The sequence below is a fragment of the Neophocaena asiaeorientalis genome, unplaced genomic scaffold, assembly GCF_003031525.2.
Source record: "Neophocaena asiaeorientalis asiaeorientalis breed wild unplaced genomic scaffold, Neophocaena_asiaeorientalis_V1.1 scaffold141, whole genome shotgun sequence".
Lineage (NCBI taxonomy): Eukaryota > Metazoa > Chordata > Mammalia > Artiodactyla > Phocoenidae > Neophocaena > Neophocaena asiaeorientalis.
Window position 1 is genome coordinate 2,777,757 of NW_020174267.1, and position 12,392 is coordinate 2,790,148.

Below are 12,392 nucleotides of genomic sequence, written 5' to 3' on the forward strand. Positions count from 1 at the left end.
CTGACGAAATCAATATAGTGATATCTTTATCAGGTAGGGATAACTATTGCTGAGTCTAATATAGAACCCGTTCTCAAAAAGGCTAGACTGTCTCCATCCCAGAGACTAGTAGTCAGGAAATCCTCGAAGCTGGAGTCATGTTCTAATTAGAAGGAGAGGGAACCAAGGTGAGAAAGCAAGGAAGAGAACTAAAAGCTACCTACAGATAGCTAACCTGTCCTCCTCTGTGGGCTGGACATGCTGAGGTCCAGCCACGGACATCACAGCTGGGCTGGCTTGTTGATACAGTCTATCTACCAGCCCTCACCTCAGGAGCCCAGATGCTGCAGAAAGACCTGAAAGTCCAAATTCCCTCCAGACAAGTAATTGTCTCAGGTTCTTAATTGTCATCTGCATTTTTACCCCCTACACATGTAAATCAGAAACACCAAGCTTCTCAGGGAACTTTTCCTAACTTTTCTCTTTGCCTGATGACTGATCCGAGGTGCCTCCCCAAGAGACATGTGGAAGCAAATCTAGACCCACTGTGTAATTCAGAAGCCAAAATTTCAGTGATAACTAGATCTGATATAGGGCTGACCATTATTGTGGCTGTTTGGAAGTTGCATTGACAAAGTACGCTGTGTTCATCGCTGTTAACTTGGTTTTCTTAACTCTTTCACAGTGATATTTATGTATTTATTAAATGAATTTTTGAAGTTTTAGAAATGAACGATTATCTATCCTAAGAGTGTCCTCACAGTGTGGGGATGTTGAAGCTAGGGGCTTCTGTGAGGTGGATGAGATACTGTTCATAAATAAAATATAAACTCCCCAGTCTATCCTAACTGAAAGAGGCACTGTGGCTTCTCTTTACATATTTTCTGGACCTTAAAATTAACCCATGCTTGTTGTAGGTAATTTGGAAAATTCAGAAAACCTATGAAAATATAAATCAGTGATAATCAAACCAGTCAGAAATAATTAACTTTTTTTAAACTTTTTCTTCTTTTTTAAAATTTTATCATTTTTTGTTATACAGCAGGTTCCTATTAGTTATCTATTTTATACATATTAGTGTATACATGTCAATCCCAATCTCCCAATTCATCCCACCACCACCCCACGCTCCCGCCGCTTTCCCCCCTTGGTGTCCATACGTTTGTTCTCTACATCTGTGTCTCTATTTCTGCCCTGCAAACCAGTTCACATGAAATGAAAATGTACCATTTTCTACATTCCACATGTACGTGTTAATATATGGTATTTGTTTTTCTCTGACTTACTTCACACTGTATGACAGTCTCTAGGTCCATCAACACCTCTACAAATGACACAATTTCGTTCCTTTTTAAGGCTGAGTAATATTCCATTGTATATATGTACCACATCTTCCTTATCCATTCATCTGTTTATGGGCATTTAGGTTGTTTCCAAGACCTGGCTATTGTAAAGAGTGCTGCAATGAATACTGGGGTGCATGTGTCTTTTTGAATTATGGTTTTCTCTGGGTATATGCCCAGTAGTGGGATTGCTGGGTCATATGGTAATTCTATGTTTAGTTTTTTAAGGAACCTCCATACTGTTCTCCATAGTGGCTGTATCAATTTACATTCCCACCAACAGTGCAAGAGGGTTCCCTTTTCTCCACACCCTCTCCAGCATTTGTTGTTTGTAGATTTTCTCATGATGCCCATTCTAACCGGTGTGGGGTGATACCTCACTGTGGTTTTGATTTGCATTTCTCTAACAATTAGTGATGTTGAGCAGCTTTCATGTGCCTCTTGGCCATCTGTATGTCTTCTTTGGAGAAATGTCCGTTTAGGTCTTCTTCCCATTTTTGGATTGGGTTATTTATTTTTTCAATATTGAACTGCATGAGTGGTTTATATATTTTGGAGATTAATCCTCTGACTGTTGATTCGTTTACAAAATCTATGTATAGTATCATGTGATCTGCAAACAAAGACAGTTTTACTTCTTCTTTTCCAATTTGTATTCCTTTTATTTCTTTTTCTTCTCTGATTGCCGTGGCTAGGACTTCCAGAACAATGTTGAATAATAGTTTCAACTATTGAAATAGTTTCAATGGCAAGAGTGGACATCTTTGTCTTGTTCCTGATCTTAGAGGAAATGCTTTAAGTTTTTATGTTTAAATACATTAGTGAAATTACAAGGAAGTTTTTTCTTGAGATGTGGTATCCAGAATGTCATGCAGTTTTCTAGGTAAAGATGTTGTCTTGAAAACACTCCAAAACAGAATCAGTTGTGAAAGTGACTTACATATTCAGGTGCTAAATCTACAACACTCAGGTCATAAGGTTCTGAACATCATTAAACTTTTCAGAATTAGATATGAAACAAAGACTCAGGTTTGAGAAGAGGGGCTTCTAATATCTCCAGTCAAACTATCTGAAAGAAAACCCCAGATTTTCATTGATTTACATAGTGTCAAAGTTAACTGGCTGATTAACAAAGTTAATTGGCGGATTAACAGTTAACTCACCAAATTGTCAAAATTACCTAAATCACTGCCTTATGGAATTTTCAGTTGTTTCTTCACAAAACACATTTATGGTGTTATCAAAGCAGTTAGTATTAGATTGATTTGCTTGTATCTTTCCTACTAATGGAGATTAAAAGCGAGGCCTGGGAGGAAACTTTTGGAGGTGATGGATATGTTCATGGCATAGATTGTGGGGTTGATTTCATGAGCGTATACTTATCTCCAACACTTCAAGTTGTTTACATTAAATATGTACAGCTTTTGAAACGTCAAGCATACTTCAATAACGTGGTTAAAAAAAAAAAGAATCATTTGGATAGAATTGGAGAGAGGAAGTAGGATTTATTTTGATTGTTTAGAGAAAATATAGACCTTGAGCTCTCGTGTACCAAGAGCTTCATATGAGGCCATTTGTGATGGGCCAGAAGACCTTACACAGCCTCATATTTTAAGAACCCAGCAGAAATAACTTCCCAGATTCAGATTATTCTCCTTTAGATGACTGGAGCACTGCGTTTGAACGAGATTCTAAAATAAAACTGAGGCTGTGAAGTTTCTTTTTAGTTAACTCAATCGTGAAGTATGACATGCAACAGAGAAGTGCTAAAAATAAATGAAGAGCCCAAGGAATGCCCATCTAACCTTCCCAAAACCCCCCAACAGGAGAATATTGTAAGCACCTGAGAAGCTATCCTTTTATTTCTCCCAATTACCAACACCTTCTAACTCCCCAAAGTGAAGTACTGACTCTGAACCCTATGACTTGATTGTAACTATGTTCAAACTTAGTATAAAGGGAATCATAAATATTCTTTGGGGTCAGGCTTAAGTTTGTGATGCATCTGTGTTGTTGATGTTCAACTGCTTTCATTGCTGGGGGATATTCTATTAGATCACACTCCACTTTCCTTCTGCAGTTGATGTGCATTTGGATTATGTCCAGTTTGCGGCCACTAGGAATTAGGTTTCTAGGAACATCCTTGAGCACATGTTTATGTTCGGAGCAGGATTAACAGATCACAGGGTGTGCATTTTGAGTAAATGCTGTCCAACTGTTTTCCAAAGGCTTTTCTTCAATATACACTTTTTTCGCACACAGAGTAGTGCACAAGAGTTCCCACTACTCCATCAGCACTCAGTTCGTAGTCTCAACCTTTTTAACTTTAGCCGTTCTACCTGGTGTTTAGCGGTATCTCGTTGTGGTTTTAATATGCATTTCCTTGGTAACTAATGAGACTGAGCACTTTTCCAGTTATTGGCCATTTGGATATTCTCTTTTCTGAAGTGCCTATTTGAGTCTCTTGTCCATTTCTCTAATTGGGCTTTCTGTGTTTTTCTTTTTTTTTTTGCGTTACGCGGGCCTCTCACTGTTGGGGCCCCTCCCGCTGCGGACGCACAGGCTCAGCGGCCATGGCTCACGGGCCCAGCCGCTCTGCGGCATGTGGGATCCTCCCGGACCGGGGCACGAACCTGTGTCCCCTGCATTGGCAGGCGGACTCTCAACCACTGTGCCACCAGGGAAGCCCCTCTGTGTTTTTCTTAATGAGTTTTAGGAGTTCTTTATTTTCTATGGTACTGGTTCTCAGACTTCAGAATGCATCAGAATCATCCTTCAGCCTTGTTAAGACAGACTACTAGTCCCTACCACCAGTGTTTCTGATGCAGTAGATATGGGGTGAGACACAGAATGTGCATTTCTAACAAGTTCCCAGGTGATGCTGATACTGCTAGCCTAGTGACCATACTGTGACAATACACGTCCTACAGGTGTTTTAAATGTAGCAGCAACAGATGTTTCTTGTTAGTTTAGGGCAAAAAACAAAAAAACACAAAAACTTCAACAATTGACTACTTGGTTCAAGCTTGGGACATAAGTTAATACTTTCCCTTTATGGAAGGGGTACAACTGGGATTACTTCAGTAGCAACTGTTTAAATCTGTCTGATACCCTCCTCTCTGCATAGAGTATCTGGGGTACCTACTTAGCCAAGAAACCAGTTGATAATAGATATTTTATTATCTCAGGGAACCTCACTGGCTTTCAACAGCAAGGACACGAGTCAGTTATACCTCTGAAAATAAAAATACAGATCTCTGGAGATGAAAACATTTATTTCAATTGAATTTTGTTTCATTAAAAAAACTCTACAATGACATTAAAAAAGAAATAAAATAGAAACATATTTAACTGCCTTTAAAGACCAAATAAACCTCTAAAGACCAAATAAACACATATACATTTCAAATATTTCCACTGTTTTCACAAACCTCAATATTATCCTTGTTGTCATGTCAAGTCTCCTGAAATAAGAACCATGACTATTACACAATTTACTGGACTAAACATTAACCATGTTATTTCTAAATACCAACTGCACTCAATGTATTTTGGTAGGTTGCTGAGTATGTGGTTTGTAAGGCTTAATTCTATGAGACATCTGTTTCTCTCTGTTACAGAATCCCCAAACCGGCTATCAGAAGGCATACACGTGTGTGTGTGTGTGTGTGTGTGTGTGTGTATAATATATATATAAATATATTCCATTTGAGGGCGGTTATGCCTTATTCTGAGAGCACACGTAAAACCAGGACAGTAAAACCTTTAGTAACTTGAACACACCATATCATAGCCACCACCATCAAGAAAAGCTAAGGACCCATAGTTCAAACAAAGTACGGCAGGCCCTAGGAAGTATTGTGGCTTGTTGACCTACTGATCAGAAAGAGCTAAACAAAGTACAGTTAGTGGTCAGAAGTAAACGAACCTAGGCAGGCTCATGAAAGTGAACCTTCTTGATGCATCCTGAGAACATACTGCATAAATACAGTCAATGTATGCAACGTCTTTCTGTTTTTCTCACCAAGTCAGGAGAGCCCACGCACGTGATTTAGAAAGGATTTCAATGACGGGCAAAGCAAAAGCCTTATGTCAGCAGAGGGTCAAGCGTCAATTGACGGTCAATTGAGGGTCAATTACAGTTAGCAGCACGGCCTTTTTGAAAGTATCACCAAGCTGAGTCTAAAGCTGCAAGGTATCATGTAGGAGCCACGAAATCTAGAAGACGATTAATGATAACACGTGTCCATCATTATCAAATCCCCTAGAAGGGCTCCTATTTTCTGAAAGCATTTTCTCTTCCATCTCTTTTAGAAAATATAATTAAATACTGACCTTCTGTATTTTAACCATTTATCTTTTTTTTTGGGGGGGGGCCTCTCCTACTATAATGCCACTTAAACTAAAGTGTATTTTTTGTTTTTCCTATTAGTTTTTTCTGTACTAGTTTAGCCAGAGGTTTTGGGCAGGGAATAGTGGATCCTACTTATGTTAAAGAAAGTGGTAAGGCAAAATGATAACTTCCACAGTCTTCAAGTAAACAGAATCCCTGATATAACTGGAAAGTAATATGTAATTTGGGGGCAGTAAAAAACATCTATGACAACTTTGTCCTATACCTTAGAAAATGTGCTTTGGCTCTGGAGTCTCTTTAAGGCACAAAACCTGGTAAACAGCTTTTATTGGTGGCCTGTACCTCTGATTTAGATAAGACAAAAAATACTATAACGTATAAATAACAATAATAAATCATTTTGTTAGAGCTTGAAATCATTGGGTGAAGTGGAGGAAAAAAATCCAAATAGACGAACAACTTGTATGTAAATATTTGTTGCTGGTGTAAAAACAAAGTAAAGTGTAGTTTACACAGTGCAAAAACTATTGGAAAAATGTCTTTGGAATAGACTTGACCTCATGGTAGAATCACAGTGCTGTCTCAAAAATTGTTAAGGCTGGGGGCTGTCCATTGGAAGCACTCATAACCACATGCCCATTGTGAGTAATTTCTGGATAATTCCTTTTGAAGTACACCTGAAAAAAAAAAAGACAGGTATAAAAACATGTTTAAAAGTTTTAAAGTCCTCCTCCATAAAGCAGCGCATTTCTTTTGTTTTTTAAATTTATTTATTTTCGGCTGCACTGGGTCTTCATTGCTGCACGCGGAGCTTCTCTAGCTGTGGCGAGCGGGGGCTACTCTTTGTTGCGGTGCGCGGGCTTCTCACTGTGGTGGCTTCTCTTGTTGCAGAGCACAGGCTTCAGTAGTTGTGGCCTTGGGCTCGGTAGTTGTGGCTCGTGGGCTCTAGAGCACAGGCTCAGTAGTTGTGGCACACGAGCTTAGTTGCTCCGTGGCATGTGGGATCTTCCCGGACCAGGGCTCGAACCCCTGTCCCCTGGATTGCCAGGTGGATTCTTAACAACTGCGCCGCCAGGGAAGCCCCAAGCAGTGCATTTCTATCTCCATTTTCATGTGAAGCAATCCCATCACTAGTGGAGGAACAATTGAAAAAACCAGGGACGTATTTATTCTGTGGAGGAAGTAGCCCCATTAAAACCCTCAGTGGGGCTGGGCCTAATGCCAAACAACCTGTAGATCCACTTGAGTTCTGATCATTCTGATTCACAGATATGCTTTATCACTACATTAAATTGATAAGTGAAATCATTTCACTGACTCAAAGCCTGGCGATAAATTAAAAACAGGGTGACAAAGAGGCTGGGAAATCTAGCGTCTGCATGAGGGTTTCTCATTTTCACACACAAAATGAGCACAATAGATTTGGATGTTAATATCAGGTTGCAGTCCCTATATTTTATAAACTCTGATGACAAGCATTGAAACGCTGGCGTATATGTATGAAATATCCTGGCGTTTAATTTGTGCGGCCAAGCAGTTATAGGGCCTATAGAAATGTGATCTGTGGATAGTGGGATATAAGAATGAAAAGAGCATCAAAAGCTTTAACAATGACTCAACCAAGCAACTTCTCTAAAATGGAAGACGATACCAAATAATAGGACAGGTCTTTGCCAAGCCTTTGAGTTCTTGAATTCTACCAATTTCTAGCTGAACTGGAAGAGATACAGGTTTTCTGATAAATGTATAATCAGAACACAATGGAAATGAAATGCTGTCAAGATTGTCTGTTCCACAATCATCAGTTTTTAGTAGCTGTATCGTATCTCAGTTCCTCGACAGATGCACAGAACAAAATGAAATAATGTCAAGTCTTGTGAGCTCTTATCTCTAAATGTGTTTGGGTGAAAAAGGACTTCAAAAGTAATTTTTTTTTCCTCCAAAGAAGAATGTGAAAAGTTTTGTTTGAGTCTTTAAAACAGAAAATGTACCATCTATCTGAGGCTTGCTCGTGTCACGTGCTGAGGTGCTTAGCCATGAGTTCAGACCTATTTTACAAAACCTGACTCCAAGTACATTTGTGGGTGCTGTCAACAAAGTTATCATGAGAGATAGTGGACGTCACATATGAAACGGAAAAGCTATGAGACACCTACCTTCGTATTATGTGTACTTTCTTTTTCTCTCATTGCTTGCATACTTGCCACCCCCAAAACAGCACTACATATGAAATGCTGTATATTAAGATGTCACTTAAAAGGAGAAAAATAAGAATTTCCCCAAGAATGCTTGGATCCGACTGGATGAAATTCGAGGCTATTTCCATTATAATGCAAGGATTTAAAAATAAAGCTTTTGGGGGGGGCTAAGTGCATTTCATCCCCCTCCTCAATTTTTTTTTAAATAGCCATACTTGTGTGGTTAGTATTTATATACTCTGTTGGTGAAAGAAAAAACAGCCAGAAGAACAGAAGGGAATTAATTTCATTTCCTACTGCCTGACAGCCACCCCTCCCCCATCGACCTGGTTCCTTTCTCCATACCCCTTTCTCAGTGAAATTTTTTATTCAAATTTTTTTATTATTAGCAATTTTTAACCAAAATGGTCTTCATTTCATGGTCTGAAATACTTGGAACTGAATAATGAAAATGAGCTTCCTATGTATAAAATCCTTGATTTGACCTTGTTTTTCCTCATCTGTTGCCATGGTGTAGACTACACTCTGGCTGACAGCACAAGTGAGAGAAGCCATCTTTTTCACAGGGCGGGTTATGAAGGGAGTTGAGATGACTGAACGCTTGATAGCAGAGTCCTTGTGGATGGGTTGAGCCTGGGATGGAGAGGCCCAAACTCACCTCTCTCTCCTGGGACCACTGCTGACCTTGGAAAAATCACTTAAGCTCTCTCTGCACCAGCTGCCTCATGTGTGAAACGAGACAATGACTTACCTCCTAGGAACTAACTGATGGCTACAAACTGCAGGTTGAAAACACGCTGAGCTAAGTGTTGGGTGTGATTATGCTGTTGCTCAGAGACGTGGTCCCTTCAGTCCACAGAAAGCAGCAGCATCACCCAGCTTAAATGATGAAAACAAAACATCTAGGAGGCCCTTTTGTGAATCTTTTTTTTTTTTTTTCCTTTTGTGAATCTTTTGATTTTTATCTTTATAGAAGCGCAGGGTCGTAGTTACTACACATTTTATTCAGTAAATATAGTAACCCGGGAGGCAGAAAATAGTTAAAAGATTACTAACACTTTCTAACCTGTGACTTTGAGAAGTTCCTTAGCCCCTTCTGCCTCAGTTTCTCGATCTGAGGGATAATACTACCATCTCAGAATGGCTTTACATGAGGATTAAAAGAGACAATGCCAAAAAAGTTCAAATTCTGGCCAAGTAGAACAGAAGACCAGTGAGTGTTGGGTTTGAGCCTTTTCCTGTCCTTCTTTGGGTTTAGTTCATTATAGTTCCTCCAATGTAGGTTGAAACTAAGTTTAGTATTTAAACTCCAACTTGTAAACAAAGCCACCATCATGGAATTAGATCTTAGTAAAAGCAACAGAGCAATAAATGCTCCCCTGCAAGGATAAAGGCCAGCAACCAATGGTTTAATATATGTAGAATCATGGTTCAAGAATCTGTCCATTCATTCTCCCTGAACTGCACGGCCCTAGTTCAAGCCCAGTAACCCTCAAACCCCTCATCTTTAAAGCAGGTCTAACTTTGTGGACATACTGACAGATATATTATCAAAGTTAAAGAGTGCTGGAGAGTTAGAGACGATTTCTCCTTTTAACTTAACGGAATATTGGATTTTTTTCTCCCCTTATCCTCTCAGAAATCACTCTCAACAGCAAGGATAGTGGGAGATTAAAAAGTAAGCCCAGGGCTTCCCTGGTGGCGCAGTGGTTGAGAGTCCGTCTGCCGATGCAGGGGACACAGGTTCGTGCCCTGATCCGGGAAGATCCCACATGCCGCGGAGGGGCTGGGCCCGTGAGCCATGGCTGCTGAGCCTGCGCGTCCGGAGCCTGTGCTCCGCAATGGGAGAGGCCACAACAGTGAGAGGCCCATGTACCACAAACAAAAACAAAAACAAAAACAAAGAAAAAACAAGCAAGCCCAATATTTGATGAAATCAGGAATCATTTGAAATCACAACTGACAAAATATCTAGACGGACTGCCTTATGCAACTGGATCCAATGGGCTCTAGCAAGACAGAGAGAAAGTACCTAAAGAGAGCAGATCTCAGCAATCATGGGAGAGCACAGTTCTCCAACTAACTGGCAAATTCTAAGGTGTCCATGAGGAATCCTATAGAATCACCATCTTTGCCTAAAGCATGAACACTGGTAAGGTCCTAGGACAAGAGAGATTCTGAAATGCAAGCAGCATTGTAACTGCCCATCTCTGAAGGCTAGGGAGGAGTACAGGCTAAATGAATATGTATTATCAATTTCTCTCTCACACTCACTCACTCACTCTCTTTCTCTGGATCATGGGGAATGCTTCTATGTTAAGCTGAGGGAATACCCTTTAGTCTGAAATGATGTGCTAGCCACAACTATCTAGCAAATATACGGTCTTAAAAAAACGAAATTAAAAAGTGAGTAGTAGGAATAATAATAAATAAAAAAGTAATACAGAATTTGTAAAACACACAAACAAAAAATTAGGAAAAGTAACAGGATAAGCACATGATGGATGAAAGAAGTAATCACTGAACAGATGAAAATTATGAAAAAAATAATATTACATATTTAAAGAAAATGTAGTAGAATAATCAACCCGTGGAGGCAGAGATCTGAGAGTACAGGAAAACATGGCACAGCAACAAAAGATGAGACATGAATTGACAGATGCCAAAGTTAAAAGGAAGATAAAAATGAAAACATCAAAGAAATGACAGTTCTGAAGGCTGCACAAAGATCAGTCACTACCGAACAAACAATATGAGACACGGAGGATAGAACTGAGAAAGCAAGTCTAATAATTATAAATTAATACAAATTTAAAAAAGATGAAGGAAATAATAGCTTTATGAAACAAAGGACAATATATACATTATACATATTTGTAAAGAGAATCCAATCAACTAAAACAAATTCAAAGGTATAATTCAAATAAACTCCCTAAAATAAAAGACTGGAAGCTAGTGACCAAGAGTCTGTGATGTTCTAGGAAAAACAAATGACTTTCAAAACAGAAAAAGAATCCTCTGAGTATCCAGGAAAGATCAAGTTATGTCCAATGTGGCCTTAGACTCCTACACGTGAATAAACAATGCTGGAAGACCTTATAGCAAAGATTACAGCACAATAAGTGAAAGGACGTGTGATCCAAGAATATTATAACCAGAAATATAAACTGGTGATGTAGCATAAAAATATTTCATATAGGTGACCCTTGAGCAATGTAGGGGTTAGGGACCCTCCACACAGTCGAAAATCCAAGTATAACTTTACAGTTGCTCCTTCATATTCACAGTTTCACATCATGCATTCAAACAACTGCAGATCATGCAGGACTATAGTACATATTTACTGGAAGAAAAACATATAAGTGGACTCCTGCAATTCAAATCCCTGTTGTTCAAGGGTCAACTCTATAGACAATAAGTCGGGGATTCTTAACTCCAGTGACCCTCCTTTATGATGGTATAGAGATTTGTTTTCAACCTTTCATTTGTACTGCCACCCACAATAGTAAATACACTTAACTTTACTTTGAGTCTCAGTACAGATTCACAATATGTATCTATATTTATCTATACTGAAAGGAGTTTCATGAAATATTTACTATTACTATGAAAGATACATTGCTCCTTTTCTTCTATTCCATTCTTTCCTATTTAATTTCTTAAAGCATGCTGGTCATGACTGATTAAATGGATTTCTCAGCCCCACTAATGAATCAAACCCCTAAGGTGTAAAAACACAATACCAGAGGACAAATTTTAGCCAACTAAGAGATGGAAAAAGTATCATTTAGTACAAGTAAGTAAAATAATAGAGGTTTAAGGATTTTTAAAGATATGAAGATAAACAGTAGAAGAAAATTAAAATCTGATGGGAGAAGGGGGAGAGGGAAGATATGACATCATTGTTCATAATGGGGAGCCAAAAATAAGAAATAAAGTATTCTTAGAGGAAATGAAAGGAACATACATAAAACAATGAGCAAAGAAACACAAAGTACAGGCTAAAAAAATTTTTTTAAAAAGAGCACTAAAAACTTACAGTATAACACGACTGAACTAAGATAAAACGTAACTATAATCTCAATAAATGTAAATGGCCTAAACTCATATATTTGTGGGGGGGAGGTGCCTCACGTGCTAAGATTAAATCTCAGAGCTAAACCTAACTACATGCCATTGCAAGAGACGTATCTGTAATCTGCTATTAAAAGATAATCAGAGGAATCCCCTGGTGGTCCAGTGGTAGAGAAACCATCTTGCAACGCAGAGGACACCAGTTCGATCCCTGGTCACGCAACTAAGCCTGTGCGCCACAACTACAGAGCCCATGCACCACAACTACAGAGCCCATGCACTCTGGAGCCCACACGTCACAACTAGAGAGAAACCTGCACACACACCACAATGAAGCGAAGAGCTCACGTGTCACAGTGAAAGATCCCACATGCCACAACTAACACCCAACGTAGCCAATAAATAAATAAATATTTAAAAAAAAAAAAAAAAAAAAAAATCAAA

The 12,392-nt window shown here is 39.0% G+C and overlaps 1 protein-coding gene across 13 annotated transcripts in view; it reads right to left on the reverse strand.

Moving 5' to 3' along the window:
- Positions 1-4,580: 4,580 nt before the first annotated feature.
- The window catches only part of ABCC4 (ATP binding cassette subfamily C member 4 (PEL blood group)), a 215,403-nt gene continuing 207,591 nt past the window's right edge, over positions 4,581-12,392 (reverse strand). For all 13 annotated transcript variants that reach the window (XM_024755282.1, XM_024755273.1, XM_024755272.1 and 10 more), the window contains one exon: positions 4,581-6,353. In XM_024755282.1, the coding sequence (XP_024611050.1) occupies positions 6,246-6,353 (108 nt within the window). In that variant the 3' untranslated portion in view covers positions 4,581-6,245. The remainder of the gene's footprint in view (positions 6,354-12,392) is intronic.